The 17,260-nt window shown below is 47.1% G+C and overlaps 1 protein-coding gene across 3 annotated transcripts in view; it reads right to left on the bottom strand.

Moving 5' to 3' along the window:
• HNRNPDL (heterogeneous nuclear ribonucleoprotein D like) overlaps positions 1-17,260 on the bottom strand; it is an 88,706-nt gene that overhangs the window by 26,922 nt on the left and 44,524 nt on the right. For all 3 annotated transcript variants that reach the window (XR_004536466.1, XM_033914471.1, XM_033914486.1), the window contains exon 5: positions 9,929-10,055. Coding sequence is in view for 2 of the 3 variants with exons in the window: in XM_033914471.1 (XP_033770362.1) it covers positions 9,929-10,055 (127 nt within the window). In the remaining variant the exon portion in view is untranslated. The remainder of the gene's footprint in view (positions 1-9,928; positions 10,056-17,260) is intronic.

Genomic DNA, 17,260 nt, shown 5'->3' with positions numbered 1-17,260 from the left:
TTAACATATGGAGGCTAAAGAAGCATTTTTTTACCAGGGAGTTGAGGTGATCGTTGAAGGAGAGAGAGGAGTCTAAGATGATGCCTAGGACTTTGCTTGAAAACTCAAGATGAAGAGTGGGGCCGGAAGGTAGAGGGATGGAGGTGGGTAAATGATCTGAAATTGGGCCGAGCCAAAGTAGTTTGGTTTTGGACTCATTCAGTTTCATTTGTACAGATTGGGCCCAGGATTGGAGGTTCGTAATACATGTGGAGATGTTCTCAGCGAGGTTCGAGAGGTTCGCGTCGGTTTCGAGGAGGATGAGGATGTCGTCAGCATAGGAATAGAGAGTTTCTAGGGGGGATAGATGAAGGAGTTTCAGAGAGGACATGTAGATGTTGAAAAGAATAGGAGAGAGGGGTGAGCCTTGCGGGACTCCACATTTCGGCTTCCAGGCAGGGGATGAGGAACCGTTTGTGTTAACGGTGTAGGAGCGGAAGCGTAGGAATTTCGAGAACCAATCAAGGACTGTGGAGCTTATGCCTATTTCGGAGAGTTGGAAGATAAGGATGTCGTGGTGAACGACATCGAAGGCTGCGGAGAGGTCGAATTGAAGAACAGCGAATTTGTTTCGAGAATGGAGTTGTTGCACCTTAGAGATTAGTGAGGCCAAGAGGGATTCGGTGCTGAAGTTGGGTCTGAAGCCGAATTGGTGGGGTAGGAGGATAGAGAATCGTTCTAGGTAGGATGAGAGTTGGGTGGATATGATGGATTCTAATAACTTGATTAGGAGAGGGATATTTGCTATAGGACGGTAGTTAGATGGAATGGTGGGATCAAGGTCGGCCTTTTTCAGTAGAGGGGACAATGAAATGTGTCCCATGTCGGGGGAGAAAAGGCCCGATGTTAGGGCAGAGTTTATGAGGTCGGTGAGGGAAGCGATGGCCTGTGTAGGGATATTCTCGAATAGTTAGGAGGGGAAAGGATCCAAAATGCACTTGCTAGTTTTTAGTTTGAGGCAGAGTTTGGAGACTTGCGGTTCAGAGACAAGCTCAAAGGCGGTCCAGGATCTGTCGGCAGGAATGGGGGTGGATACAGGTGAGGTAGGGTTGAGATCAATAGAGGTCAGGGAATTGTAGGAGACTGTGGGAGGGAAGGAGCATCTTAGAGTGGTAACCTTTTCATTAAAGAAATTTGCAAGGGCATCGGCTGATAGGGATGGTGGAAGCGAAGGTAGGTCTTTTTTTGTAGTTAGGGAGCGCCAGATGTTGAACAGCGCACTGATCTGGTTGTTGGATCTAGAGATCTTGTCTCCAAAGAAGTTTTTCCTAGCTTTTTTTAGTGTTGAATTGTAAAATTTAATATTAGCCCTCCAGGTCTGTCTATCAGAGGGGGATTTAGATTTTTTTCCATTTGCGCTCCAAAGCGCGACATTTCTGTTTCAATTATCTGTGAAGAGGTAGGTACCAGGGGGCCTTTCGGGGGTAGGAGATGGTTTTGGTGGTTAATGGAGCAAGGGAGTGGTAGGTGGACTCGGAGAGGGCGGTCCAGTTGTGCCAATGTGATTCGGGGTCTGTAGGTCTAGGGTTGGAGGAGAGTTTGTTGAGGAGTTTGGACCAGAATAGATTGCTCGAGGTTTTTTCGCGGTAGGTTATGGAATGAGAGGAGTGGGGTGGGGAGTCAAGATGTGACATGAAGACGGGGAGACAGGTAGTCCCTAAGAAATGATCTGACCAGGGGACTTGTTCCCAGCGAGTGTCGTCGGTTGAGGTTTTGAAGGCGGTAAGATCAATGAAGGTGGTGAAGTCTAGGGTATGCCCTTTTTCGTGGGTTGGGGATGGGGTGGGTGAGGGAAAACCTAGAGAGGTAAGGAAGTTGTTGAATTCAGATGTATCATTGTTATTTGTGTCGTCGAGGTGGAGATTGATATCACCAACAATCAGAAGTCTTTGGAATTTAAGGAAGGCATTTGTTATGGTCTCATAGACGAGATTGGAAGATTTGGTCCAAGGGGTGGGTGGTCGGTATAGTATTAGGATGCCCAATGGGTGGGTGCGGAGTTCGTCAGTGACTGAGGCAAGCAAATATTCTAGAGAAGCATGGGTGCCCGTCTCAAGGAGCTGGACGTCGAAGAAAGATTTGTAGAGGAGTGCCAGACCACCTCCTTTTCGGTTGGGTCTGGGGGAGAAGAGGCCTTGGTAGCCATGGGGGAGGAGTTCATTTTGTGTGAATAGGTTGTCTTTGGCGATCCATGATTCTGTGATGCACAGGAATCCAGGGTCGAGCTCGTCTAGAAGGTCTTTCAAGATTTGGGTCTTATTGCATGCGGAGCAGTAAAGTGTCGGGACTGGGGTGAGAGTGTCCGGGACAGTGTTGCGAAGATTGGCAGGGGGCAGGGGCTTTATTTGGGCCCTAGAGCTCATAACTTGCTTGTTTTTTTGCTTAGACTGGATAAGTGATGGTGTTACTATTGGGAAGTTTGCAGTATATCTGGCTCAAGCATGTGGAGAGCATTTCCTCCTGATAACGGGGTAGGCCAGTTGCAGGAGGGTCAACCTAGGACAGAGTTGACAGGGAGAAAGGGGTGGCTGGGAACAGATTGGGTAAATAGTGAGGTAACCACTATGCTTGTGATGGGGGGGGGTCTCTTTCCTGGTTTCCTGTTGGAAAAGTTTGTTACAGCAGCTACTTGGTAGTTGTCACTAATGGGTTCATTGTCTGAGCTCCAGCTTTTATCAATAAATGCTAGAGGGCTTAGTGTTAGGCCAAAGAGATGGAGATGGTGCGCTTGGAAACGGGGCGTCCCAACTTGTTCGGGTCGAAGGAGATGAAAAGTTGAGGAGCAGTTCTGTGAGGTTTGGTGCATTCTAGGTAGAAAGCCAAAGCACGCTTACAGTCCAGAGTATGAAGAGCAGATTCTCCAGAGTGAGAGTGTGGCTTCGGAAAGAATACTGGCAGAACGATGGATTGGTTAAGATGAAACTAAGACAACTTTCGGGAGAAATTTTGGGTGGGTGCGGAGAACCACCTTGTCATGATGGAAGACTGTAAAAGGTGGGTCCGCGACCAGGGCTTGGAGCTCACTGACTCGTCGAGCAGAAGTGAGGCCAATGAGAAACACTACCTTCCAAGTGAGATACTTCAGGTGAGCCTTGTGAAGAGGTTCAAATGGAGGTTTCATAAGCTGTGAAAGAACAACATTGAGGTCCCAAACCACTGGAGGCAGTTTGAGGGGAGGGTTGACATGGAAAAGTCCTTTCATGAATCTGGAAACCACAGGGTGGGCAGAGAGGGGTTTCCCTTGAAGAGGCTGGTGGAAAGCAGCAATTACACTAAGGTGGACTTGTATGGAGGACGATTTGAGGCCAGATTGAGACAGGTGTAAAAGGTAGTCCAGAACTGAAGGCAAGGAGGAATGTTGAGGCTCCTGGCGCTGAGAAACACACCAAACAGAATCTAGTCCATTTTTGGTGGTAGCATTGCCTGGTAGTAGGCTTCCTTGAAGCTTCCAAGACATCCCTCACAGGTTGGGAAAATTGCAGAGGGGTTACGTTGAGAGGAACCAAGCTGTCAGATGTAGAGACTGCAGGTTGGGGTGAAGGAGAGATCCCTGATGCTGCGTAAGCAGAGATGGAAAAACTGGTAGAGGGTATGGCTCCACTTTCAACACTACTGGGGGAATGGGCTGCTGAGCTACCTGACCTGAGGAGGTTGAGGAAGGCATCGCAGCAGGTGCCGGAGTCTGAGCCGGGACAAACGAGGCGGGCTTGATGATACTCGGCGCCGCAGAGGTGGTTGGCTGTGGAGTTGTGGATGATATCGAAGGCGAAGGCCCCTACGAGGATGACTGCTCTGTCGAGGACTCCATGAACAGCGATTCCCACAAAATGCAACGGCGCTTGAAAGCACGTGCGGTGAGTGTGGAGCAAGGCCGGCACAATTTCGGGAGATGTTCAGGCCCGAGACACCGAATACAGCGTCGATGAGGGTCTGTTAGCGAAATCGCGTGCTGGCACTTGGCACACTTTTTAAAACCGGTGATAGGCCGGGACATAGGCCGAAAAAACTCAGCCGCAAGATCAAAGCCACATGGCCTGCCCGGTCAAACGGAACAAATAAATTTTTTAAAAAAACAAAACAATAAAACACGACGAAAATCAGCGTTTAAGATCAAATAAAACCAAAATCGCGGACTTAGAAAGCACAAGGGAAGAAACTTCGTGCAGAGAGTCAAAGACGGACTTCTCGGCTCCGCGGAAAAGTAAGAACTGAGGAGACGCGCCCTGGTCTGGGTGGGAAGGCACTCGTGCATGCACGGTGCAGGCAACTCGAAACTTCGAGTTTTTCTTCAAAGAAGCGTCCGCATTGGGGCTCTGTTGGATCACGTCACCCATTAGTGAGAATACCTGCCTGCTTGTCCTGGGATAATGTCTTTATTCAAGAAACCCCATTTTCTACCCCATCATGAATATGTTTTGAGACATCCCAGATTCCCGGAACTCTTTCTGGCCTCAGAGAATAAAAAAATCTAGGGGAGTTGGGATAGTTATTGCCAAAGGGGTACAGGCAGACTGCAAAAAGGTGATTTGGGATACTGATGGTAGATTTATTATCCTGGTGACCAAAATAGGGGGCCACTGGTTTACTTTGGTTAATGTATATGCGCCCAACAAAAACCAGGGGAAGTTTCTCAAGAAACTTGAACTTAGTATCCAGAGAAATTTGGAAGGAACTTTGAGTGAGGACTTCAATCGAACACTTGAACTAAACTAGAAGAAACCAGAGCATAGGCTATGAACCATCCATCTACCTGCTGGAGACAGAGAATAGCTTACCAGTGGAGCATACCATCCTATATATGAGCTCAGCCTGGGGTTCTCTTAACCTTACCCATCTCTGGATTCATTTGCTACTGCTAAGGAATTTCTTTAGAAATCAAGCGTCTTAAGCCAGGTTAACACTACAACCAAAACCAGGGGTGGAAAGTTATCAATCACCTGGGCAAACTTATTCCAAATACCTCAAACAATCTTTCAATCACAGCCCAACAGCTCCACCAACAATACAAGCAACTACAGAAGATAGGTGGAAAGGGAAGTAGGGAGTACAGTGGAACCTTGGTTTACGAGCATAATTTGTTCCAGAAGTATGCTCGTAAACCAAATTGCTCGTATATCAAAAGCGAATTTCCCCATAGGAAGTAAGGGAAACTCGCTTTGATTCGTTCCACCTCCTCCTCCACCCCTGAGGCTACCGGCGCTGCTCCATTCCCCCCCCTTGAGGCCACCGACGCTGCTCCATACCCTCTTCCCCCAGCGATCCAGCAACCCCCCTGCAAACCAGCATCCCCTCCCCCGCGATCCTACATCCCCCCTCCCCCCAAAATGACATCCCAAACCCCGACTGGGCACTGGCATCAGCACCCAACGCAAAGGACATGCCGGTGCTGGAAGATCCTCCCTCTTCTGGGCTGGGCTGTGCGTCTGAGATCCTCCCTCTTGCCTGTGCTGGGATGGACTGGGCCTTGAGCATTTGCACATGCTCAAGGCCTTCTGGTCTCGCTCTCTCTGAGATTCTGAATCTGAGAATATCTGAGAGAGCGAGACCAGAAGGCCCAATCGGGGTAAGGGATGTTGTTTCGGTGCTCAGGGGGGAGATATAAGATCGCGGGGGTGCTCGTAAATTGAGTCAAACTTGGTTTCTGAGGCGCCGATTTTGCGAATGTTTTGCTCGTCTTACAGAACACTCGCAAATGGAGGTTTGACTGTATTTGGCCAAGAAACTTAACAAGTAGGTATAGCTCAACCATGGTGCTGACTAGACAACTTAGAGCAGAGGTTTCAACAGGGCGGAAGAGAACAACTGTTGTTAAACATTGAGACAAGGAACACGAGAGCCACAAATGTCTACTTTAACCCACAAGGCATTTTACTCAAGGTATGATTAATAGGGGGCCCGATATTCAGCCTGTAGTAGGCAGTGCTTCGAATGCTCACCACTGGCATTCAATCCGATATTCAATGTCGGGCCGTCTCCAGCATTGACTATTTGGGTTTTTCAAAGCCAACTAGTATATGGCTGGCCACTTCCAAGTTCTGAATATCAGACTTAAGCATCATGCCCTCAGTGTTGTTGGCTTTTCTTTCAGTGCTAACTGGGCATTTTTAGCACCGATAACTGGTTGAATTTCACTAAAAAGTGACCAGTTAGCTGCAGAGACAAGTTAATCATTCAGTAACCATTCCTAGATGGTTAGCTTGCAATGAATATCAGCCAGAGGATTTCCAGTTATGTATTTTCACAGTACTGTTCAGGAGGATTGATATTCGGCAACACTTCCCAAAACTGTGAGTCATTACCTTGGCAGTACAGCAAGGATGACTAAAGCAGCAATTATTAAGTCATTAAATGGCACTGATATTGGGGGTAATCAAGATTGTTGAGTTTAACTAGCAAAAAGGTAAGGAAGGAGGGAGAAGGGAAGGTGTTAAGATGTGCAATGTTGAAGGTTTGCATCAGTCCAGGAATGAGGAAGACAAAACAAGCTACACAGAAGCGAATACCCCCCCATAGCACAATCCTATTGTCTCCCCCCCCCCAAACTAAGGAAAAAAAAGGAAAATGCAAAAACAAAAAAGAAAACCATAAACAGAAGCAGCAACCATAAAGAAACAGAAGCAGAATACAGTGAACGAGAAATAAGGGAGAGAGAAAAAAAAAAAAAAAAAAAATATACCACACTGTGTGCAATCTCTTCATAAAAAGGTGAAATCCCAATAAATGTTTCCTCCTGATTTCAAGCTTGGAGTACCATTAAGATAAAACACAATCTCCACCCATCCATTGATCACTGCCTCAAAACATTATGGAAATGCATGTTCCTGTGCTCATCTTGAATACAGGCACATATTAATTACAGCCACAGTATCACAATTTGAGTATTCTACAAAGTTTTCAGATTACTAGCTACAACCTTTTGAAAAGCAGATTAGAAAAAGTAGTGCCTGATTTGCCAGGATTTAGCATTAGGAGAGGGGTGGGGGTAATTTACAAAGCCTTTACACATCTGGGGCAATCCTGGGAAGTAAATTAGCATTTTCCTTTATTGTTAAGCAACTACCGTATTTTCACGCAGATAACGCGCACCCGTGTAAAACGCGCACACGGGTATAGCGCGCAGAAACCACGATTTTATGTACAAAAACTTTTGTATACCGCGCTCACGGGTATACCGCGCATGCAGCCCGACTGTCCTTTCGCCTGCCCCGACTCTCCTTTCGCCCTCCCCGACTCTCCGTGCGCTGTCCCGACTATCCGTTCACCCTCCCTGACTTTCCGTGCACTGCCCCGCCTCTCCGTGCGCTGTCCCGACTCTCCGTTCACCCACCCTGACTTTCCGTGCACTGCCCTGACTCTCCGTGCGCTGTCCCGACTCTCCGTTCACCCGCCCTGACTTTCCGTGCACTGCCCCGCCTCTCCGTGCGCTGTCCCGACTCTCCTTTCGCCCGCCCTGCCCTGCTCCCAGCTCTGTAAGCATGCGCAATGGTCTGAGCATGCTTGCCGCTTAGTTTTCACCAAGGCTGTTTTTCTGGTGGTGTGCTTTTCACCACGTGGCTGTGGCCCCCCTCTATCTGGCCTTGTAATTTGTAATGGTCGGGTTGGGCCCATGTGCCTCAGGCCGCGCCCCCAGGTGGGACCTAAGGCTCCAGGGCCTATTCTGATTGGCCCACGCTCCTTAGGCCCCACCAGTAGGCGGAGCTTTGGGACGGATGGGCCAATCCGGCCTCATTCCGTCGTTGGCTGCCTGCCGGACAGGCGGGTTTGGCTCCCGTCTGTCCGGCCAACTACCAAAGGTACGGGGAAGGGGGGTGGGGGTGTCGTGGGGGTCGGCCAGGGGGGTCGCGGGTCGGCTGGGGGGGCGGTCGGAGGTTCTTGGGGGGGGGGGGGGGGCGGTCGTTGGAGGGAGGGGGGTTTGCGTCGAGGGCAGGAGGGCCTGGGATCCCTCCTGCCCGTAATGTAGTGCGGGGTGGGGGTAGGGGGTCGCCATGGCCAGGAGGGTTTGGGCTCCCTCCTGGCCCGATATTTTCGGGGAGTTGGGGAGTCGGCCGGGCAAGAGGGCTTGGGCTCCCTCTTGCTCCGATCGTGGATGCGGGTGGGAGCGCGTGCGAACGGTCGTTCGGGGTGGGGGTGCGAGCGGTCCTGCTGGGGGGGGGGGGGGTGAATCGGGCGTCGGGCGAGGTGGGAACTATGTAAAAAAATTTTTGTATACCGCGCTCACGCGTATAACGCGCGAGGGGTATGCGCGGTAGGTAAAAACGCGTATAACGCGCGCGTTATATGTGTGAAAATACGGTAGTTAGGAAAACCGTCTGGTGATATTGAGCAAACTTCAGGGCAGCATTAAGGTATAGATGAAGTAGGCATGTGGCTATGGTCCAAATGGTTTAGGAGTTGAGTCCAGACAAGATTAGCCCAGTGGGCTACAAACAAGAAAAAAAGGCATCAATTATGGCTGCTGACAGTTCATACTGAACAAAGAGGTGGCATCCTTAACATGCTATCAGCCAGTGCTGTACATTGGGTCCCCCCCACCTAAATCCTTAGACCTGTCATCTGAGAACAGAAGTACTCAGAAACAAAATCTTGTAATCCCCCACCCCACAACTATCCTCACTGGTTTTGTCTGCCTCAAACTCCCAGTACAGACCTGATGGGCTATGGCCCTTATCTACCATCATTTTCTATGTTACAGGCAGTCCCCAGGTTAAGAATGTCCAACTTATATCAGACTCTCCCTTCCTGTGCAAACACACCCCTCGTTGCCTTCCCTCTGTTCTGCGTCCCAAATTCAAGCCTCCCCCCTCTCCCTCCTACAGGTGTTTACTTCCTCTGGCCGACTCCCATCCTCCAAGCTGCACTTTTCTTGACAAAGTCACGAGCAGCGGCTCATACATGTGGCTGACCCAGAAGCCTTCCCTCTGACATCAGAGGTCAGCTGCCTGAAGGAACCATGGCTGCGGCTAGGAGGAGGGAACCAACCAGACAAAGTAAACACCCGCAGGAGGGAGGCATGAATTCAGGATACAAACAGGAGGGAAAGACTACGATGGTTGCATTGGACGAGGAAGGGGGTCATGTTGAGACACGGAAGAGGGAGGGAGCACAAACTTCGATAAAAGAGGGAGGGGAACATGAACTTGGAACATTGGATGACAGAATGGAGTGAGGGAAAGATGCCAAGGTAGGGAGGGAACAGAAAGGAAGAACTGTTGGACATGGGTGTCTGAGTGAGAGGGAAAGATGATGCACATGGGGAAATGAAGGTGAATTGTTGGGCATAGGGAGGGATAGAAATATTGTATATGTGGTGGGAGAGGTGTGAGGTACAGATGCATGGGGAAAAGAGATGAGGGAACAGTGGGATAGAAGAAGAACAAAAGTGTAAACCTCTTATCTTTTCTATTTAGACTACAATACTTTATTTTGAGGACTGTTTCTTTAATGTTTCATGTTTTTCTAGACTGTGTACTATACAGGATACAAATTACATAAAATTCAATTTAAGATTGGTTTAAAAACAAAAAAAAAACCCAACAACAACAACCCAACAACCCAGAACTCATTCTTAACTCAGGGTCTGCCTGTATGCCCAAGAGGCAGTCGGTACTCGAACAAAAAGGTGGGAGCTCTGGTAGAGCACTTGAGGTCTGGAGTAAACCAAAACCCCCCATGTTTGCTGTGTTCAAAGATGATTATTACACAGCAGGGAGGAAAAAGTCATTTGGCTGTCTAAGGACCAACCAAGGGATTAATCCTATCCTACTCCAGCATGAGAAATTATTTTTTCCTAAAAATTTACCATCCAAACTCTCATTGCCAAACCCATATTACCTCCTCCCCCCAAAGCACCAGCTAAGTAGTAATTTCTATATTAGTGCAGCACTCTTACTTCTGCCACGACCTCTACCACCACCACCTCCTCTTCCTCCTGATGCAGAAGCACCTCTTCCTCTTTTCTGCTGCTGCTGCTGCTGTTGTCTGTACACTTCTTTTGGCTGTGCCACTTTGATCTCACACTGAGGAATAAAAGAAGGGAGGTAGAGTTAAAACCATTTCCAAAACTACAAATATACTAGAATCAGCATATAGACGGGTGGAAGCTGGTGTGTCTGCTGCAGACAGGCTTCACACTAGAGAGTTGCGCGGGGACAGAAATCCCACCCGTCCACGCCAAAGTCTAACCCGTCCTCACCCGTCCCCGTGAGGAATCCCACCCGTCCCCACGAGGAATCCCTCCGTCCCCACGAGGAATCCCCTCCATCCAAAATTAGACCTTGGCAAACCAGAATCCAAAATCAAAATTGTAGACCAAACTGGTCCCCTGCACCAGACCAAAAGGTGGCACCCTCTTGGGTACATCCATAGCGACCCCCTCAAATTCAAGCACCTGGCAGCAGGCACAGAAGCAATCCCCACGCTCTCCTGTGCATAGCCATCTCCATTTCAAAACAGGAGCTGGCCATGCGCAGGAGTGAGTGGGGATTGCTCCTGCATACTAGTACTGCCCGATTCACAATTTGAATCTGTTCACTTCAGGTGAATCGATTTGAATCAATTTAAATTTAAAAAAAAAAAAAAAAAAAAAAAAAAAAGACTTCCAGATTCGGACCGTCTCCCCTCTCTCCCTAAAGCAGGAGCGGCAGCGCTGCTCTTGCTGGCTGGCTGCTGCTGCACCTGTTTTAGAGGGCGAGGAGGGAGGGTCAGTCGGGAAGTGCTGCTGTCCGGCTTCCCTCCTGGCCTCCCCGAAGGACTGCCCTCCCCCCAGGACATCAGAGGAGGGGTGGGATCACAGCAGAGGAAACAGCTCAAAGCACTGCAAAGACGCGGTAACCTCGATCTTTGGCAGCAGGCTCAAGCTATAAGGTAAACAGTGCGGGGAGGCCAGGGTGAACATGGAGGCCTTCCCAGGGGGGTGCGCAGTCCTTCGGGGAGTGGTACAGGCCAGTGATGGTGGCATAGGCCTTTAGGGGGGACAGGCAGGCCTTCAGGGGAGGGGGGCAGGGGGGTTCAAAGAGACGTGCATATGCCGGACTTTGGGGGGGAAGAAATAATGGGTCTAAAAATAGAGAAGAGGGAGAGAGATGATGGACAATGGGATTTAGGGAGAGAAGGAACAGAAAGGGAGAGAAGTTGGACACAAGGGATGGTGTGGAGGGGGAGAAGAGATACTGGATAGGAGGGTAGTTAGGAAAAGAAAGGGAGAGATGTGGACCCTGGGGTGGTGGAGAAGGAGGGAGATATGCTGGATGGAAGGGTAGTTAAAAAAAGGTGGATCTGTGGATGGAGACGAAAAAAAAAAAGAAAGATTCCAGACCTCTGGGGGAGGGAAGGGGAGGACAGAGATGGCAGATGGATGGTTAGAACGGAGAAAGAAGAAAGAAGGAGACCCTGGCAAGCAAGTTATCATAAGATAACCAAAGCCTGGGACCAACCAGATTTGAATAATGACCAGACAACAAAAGATAGAAAAACTAATTATATTTTCCATTTTGTAATTACAATGTGTCACAGTTTTCTCCCTAGGGCCTTTTAGCCGGGCGATATGCCCGGGTAATTTAGGTAACCGCCCGGCCAAATTCTGCTGCTCAATATTATATAGAACAACAAAAAAACACACCAACGGCTTGGAGATTTCACAACTTAGCCCTTAGCGAACTTATGCTCCGGGGCTCTAACGTGTGCGTGCCGGCTTCCCTTCTCTTCCCTCTGAAACCGAAGTTATGTCCGGGGGGGGGGAGGGGGGAAGAGAAGGGAAGCCGGCACGCACATGTTAGAGCCCCGAAGCATGCGTTCGCTACGGGCTAAGGCGGGAGACAGGTCAGTGAAGCTTACAATTTGCTCATCTTGCTGTCGGGTCCTGCCTACTTTCTGTTTCCGCGAAGGCAGGACCCAGCAGCATTTTCCCCAATAGGTCGATCAGCCTTCCTCTCAGACGGCAGAATTGATGTCAGGGAGAGGAATGCTGGTCGACACGAAGCAGGGACAGCTTGGGGTGGCGGCTTTGGGGCCTGTTATCCGATGGCAGCGGCATTGGCAGTGCTTTGGGGGAGGGCAGGGAGAAAGAAAGAAAGAGGGCAGGCAGGGAGACAGAAGGAAAGAAGAGAAACAGAAAAAAAGAAAAAAAGAAAGGGGGCATGAAAAGAGAAGCGAAGACTTAGAGGAGACATGATAGAAACCTTCAAGATCCTGAAGGGCATAGAAAAAGTAGACAGAGACAGATTTTTCAAATTAAGGGGCACCACAAGTACAAGGGGGCATTGGGGGAAATTGAAAGGGGACAGGTTTAGAACAAACGCTAGGAAGTACTTTTTCACTCAGAGGGTGGTAGATACATGGAACGCGCTTCCAGAGGCTGTTGTGGACAAGAAAACACTAAATGGATTCAAAGAAGGTTTGGATAGATTCCTAGAAGAAAAAGGGATTGGGGGGTACAGATAGGTATAGACCATTGCTCAGGCAATGGGCCTGATGGGCCGCCGCGGGAGCGGACCGCTGAGCAGGATGGACCTATGGTCTTGCCTCAGCGGAGGTAACTTAAAAAAAAAAAAATAAAAAAAGTTGGGGGAGGGAATGAGGTCTGGAGGAGAGGAAGCATACAGGCTGAAAGGGAAGAAAGATTGGATGCACAGTCAGAAAGCGCAACCAAAGACTCATGAAATCAGACAACAAGGTAGGAAAAATGATTTTAAATTTAGTGATCAAAATGTGTCTGAATTTATATCTGCTGTCTATATTTTACACTATGGTCCCCTTTTACTAAACCACAATAGTGATTTTTAGCGCAGGGAGCCTATGAGCGTCGAGAGCAGCGCTGGACATTCAGCGCAGCTCCCTGTACTAAAAACTGCTATCGTGGTTTAGTAAAAAGGGAGGGGGTATATTTGTCTATTTTTGTATGGTTGTTAATAAGGTGATAGTGCATAGAGTCATCTGCTTTGACCTCTTTGAAAAAAACCCCGGAATAGGAATAATTAACATTTTCTATGCGTACAGTGTGCTTTGGGTTTTTTAAAAATTTTATTGTTGGTAGATCACTTTTGACTTGGTCATTTTAAAAGTAGCTCGCAAGCCCAAAAAGTGTGGGCACCCCTGCTCTAGAACATCGCTCCTTAGTTTTATCAAGTGGTGCAGTGAGGGGCCAGTACTTTACATCTTATCACCTCATTCTTTCTTTTTTCTCCTCATGTACAGCACGGTTCTTTATTCTAAGCAGCTCTGGCACTAACAGTACTACGGGTGCCTTATGCTACTTTCACTACCACTTGCAGTCAGGTTCGGCATTTTATCATGGTTTTGGTTTTTTATTTAGTTTTTCACCAGTATTTTCATTTATTTATTAAAGCAGCCTTTTTTAACAGCCCGATGCCCCTCCCCTATCAGTGTGCATTCAATCCACTGCCGACAGTTTTTTGGCGCCTCTTTCAACGGATCAAATATCATAGTCCCACTGTCGCGTGTTCACATTTATTCTGCGTACAAGTTTATCTCATCAGTGCAGAGATCTTTTCGGTAAGTCCATTTTACTCTCCCTTTTTTACTTTCCCGAGTGCTGTGGTTTTATTCTTTGGTTTTAATGGAAGCTCATTTGAACAATAATTTAGATCTTTCCCAGATTTCACTTTTCATCTACCCGGTCGGCTTGTCTTTGAGCTACCGGCTTATGTTTTCAAGATACACTCTGTATTATCAGCTGTTCATTTCCCATACATTTACTTTTGCCCTGTTTAGGTCTATATAGTCTAGGCATACTGTTTGTAACCAGCCATCATTTTAAGTATGTATATACCCTATTTTAGGGGGGGGGGTTAAGTTCTTTTAGCATGTTATTTCATTAATTCTGAGTTCAGTGTTACAATATGTTGTTCTTGGTTTTTTAGTTTACGCATTATTTATTCTTTTCTATGACATGTTCGCATCGCAATTTTACTCAAAAGTAGGTATCCATATTTCCATTCAAGTTTCATCACGGTGCTCTGGTTTTGGCTCCAGTATTTGTCACTTCCGTCCACCAGGTCTGGCTATCCGTTACCGTCTCACATTTTAAAGACTCACTCGTTATAATTAGCGGTGATCCACATGTCTCTTCATAATGGACATGTCCGATTTTAGCATTTGGATCTTAGTGCTATGGTTTGGTCTTTTCTGGTTTCCTTTCTATAGTCTGCTTTTCGTCTGGAGTCTTTTGAGTTTAGAATTACATTTTATGACATTTTTGTGGTTATAATTGTATGACATGTCTAAAAATCGGTCAAGTTATCCATTCTTTATTATTTTTTGTCCCCTCATACAGTGGCAGACCGCCCCGGGTGCCAGCCCTAGGGGGAACACAGCCGGCTGGATCCAGAATCTTCCGAGCTGCTCTAAATGGCACCTGCACCTCAGCGCGGCTGCCGTACTTATTCCGAAGCAGAGTCGGCAGCCGCACTGAAGTGCAGGTCCCGTGATGACTGCATTTGCCGCCTCTGCCTCCGGAAGACATATGTGACGTCAGAAGGGGTAGACCGGCAGCTAGTCATTGCGGAACCTTGCCGCAACTCCCTGCGTCTGCCGGCCCACCCCCTCCAACATCACTTACATCTTCCAGAGGCAGTCATCTTGGGACCTTGCTGGTTTGGAGGAAGAGAGGAACATAGAAGGGTGGTTGAGGGAGAAAAAGGGGGTCAGGGTGGTATGGAAGTGTGGTGGAGGGAGAGAAAGGGGGCAGATTTTAATGGAATTGGTGTGCAGGGAAAGGAGAGAGAGACATAAGGGAGAAGGATACTGGATGGAATTGGGTTGGAGGGAAAGAAAGGGGGCAGATGCTGATGGAAGTGGGGGGAAGGAAGAGGAGAGAGTGAAATGCCAGACCATGGGGGTGTGTGAGAGGGAAGGGAAGAAGATGCCATATAGAAGGGGCAGAGAGAGGGTAGACAGTGGATGAAAGGAAGAGAGTGACAAGACTATAAGGAAAGCAGAAACCAGAGAAGACAATGTAGAAAAAAATTCTATTTATTTTTTGCTTTAGGGGAGATGAATCGCTGTTTCTGTGGTGTTGCATTGTATGCAGAGTCCAGCTTCTTGGTGGTTCAATTTAACCTTTGTCTATGTTTTTTTATTTTATCCCCCCTTTTACAAAACTGTAGAGTGTTTTTTAGCACCAGCCATGGTGTTAATTGCTCAGAATTCTATGAGAGAGTCTGAGCTGTTACCACCATGGCTAAAAACCACATTACAGTTTTGTAAAAGGGAGAGGGATTAGTTTGTGATTACATATTCCATACTAGGCGAAGGTGTTTTCTGTGTTCGAAAGACATAGTTTTCAGTTAGGATTGACTATGTAGGATTGATCTGTACTAGTCTGGCTTGTTTAGTTTTACAATGGGTGTATTGATGTACTGCTCACTGCAGTATGTAAGATGCTGCCATTTCCTAGGTACACTTGTGTGATGTGTGGATTGTTACTAAAAATCATAGAAACATAGAAAGATGACGGCAGATAAGAGCTATAGCCCATCAAGTCTGCCCACACTATTTACCCACCCTCTTAAGTCTACTGACCCCCTAAAGTATAATTGTAATTATACTGTCACTCTACTGACCCGCTCATTCATGTTTTTCATACAGATGGGGGTGTGTAAAAAAAAAAATGATGGGCCTCGGGTGGTAGGTACACCACTGCCTTCATAGTTTATATCTAATCCAGTGGTTCCCAACCCTGTCCTGGAGGAACACCAGGCCAATTGGGTTTTCAGGCTAGCCCTAATGAATATGCATGAAGCAAATTTGCATGCCTATCACTTCCATCATATGCAAATCTCTCATACATATTCATTAGGGCTAGCCTGAAAACCCGATTGGCCTGGTGTTCCTCCAGGACAGGGTTGGGAATCACTGATCTAATCCACAAGCCTGCTTTTAGGACCTACAGGGTATGTATCCCTCTGATTCATGACAGTTTCACTTCTCATGTTATCCATTCTTTTTATTATACAACTGCCCAGATAAGCATCATTCTTCGACATGATTGGACCTTGAAAACTAACAGCAACAGTGTTCTTCCCAGAAATTTTTTCCAGCCATGAAAAATATTTGCTGAATTTAGTGTGCCACAAAAAAACATTTGCTCCATTTAGTGTACCGGAGTTAAAGTTTGAGAGATGCTGCTCTATACCATTTGAAAGAGGGCAAATATCTAATTATTCACTTCTAGAACTGGATACTTCTTAAATTTAATAAAAAATTATGGAAAAAGTATCAAACCTTAAGAAAGGCAGTCATATTGAGCATTGGAAAACAACTAATAATTAGCTAATACAAATAGTACACATTTAGGGCTCCTTTTACTAAGCTGCAATAGCTGTTTTACTGCACGCTTAGCTTGTGCAGAATTGCCGCACGTGCTAAGACGCTAACGCCAGCATTGAGCTGGCGTTAGTTCTAGCCGTGTAGCGTGGCAATTCTGCATGTGCTAAAAACGCTATTGCAGCTTAGTAAAAGGAGCCCTTAATTTTCCCCACCCGGCTACTTTTTCATGCCACCCGGCTGAAAAAAATTTCTGGGGAGAACACTGTCAGATTTGAAACGTGTATCCTGCCAGAGCTGGTGTTAGACCGCAAACATGGGCTAGGATTTAAGAGAGAGAGAGGAAAAGTCTTTTTTGTTTGTTTACACCACAGTGCCAGTGTGGTTAGGAGAAGGCAAAGGGGGTGAAAAGGCTATAAAATAAACCCACCAGGATGTTTGAAAAAACAAAAACAAACAAAAAATAAACAAAATAAAAAGAGCACACCCAATTGGGCAGGAAAATCTAATTGAATCGAAAAACCAATTCAGTAGGCTGAATCGAAGTGAAATTTTTTTCCTGAATCGGGCAGCACTACTGCATACTACCAACATGGTAGGCTGCACACAGTCATTTCCAGCTAGAACTGCACAGGCATTTTCAAACAAGGTTGAATACAGATTTCAGGCCCATTTCAAGTAACGAAACAAAAAATTTGGCAAGTCTTTACTCCAAATAGAAAAAAAATGTTCTCTGATATTACAGCATATTGAATCCTCTCATATCCTCCACCCCCACCAACATTTGTTTTAGACCTGGGCACAGTATAGAAAGTGCCCTAAGCCCTTATTAATAGCTTCTACTCAAACTTTTGAGACTGAGAAAATAGCACTTAACCAGAGTGCTGCATTTGATCTTGTAGATCACAACTTTCTCTTACATCAACTTCCAGGTTCTCCC

The sequence above is a fragment of the Geotrypetes seraphini genome, chromosome 1 (genome assembly GCF_902459505.1).
Source record: "Geotrypetes seraphini chromosome 1, aGeoSer1.1, whole genome shotgun sequence".
Taxonomy (NCBI): domain Eukaryota; kingdom Metazoa; phylum Chordata; class Amphibia; order Gymnophiona; family Dermophiidae; genus Geotrypetes; species Geotrypetes seraphini.
The sequence above is the reverse complement of the archived record's forward strand: the minus strand, read 5'-3'. Positions and strand labels throughout refer to the sequence as shown.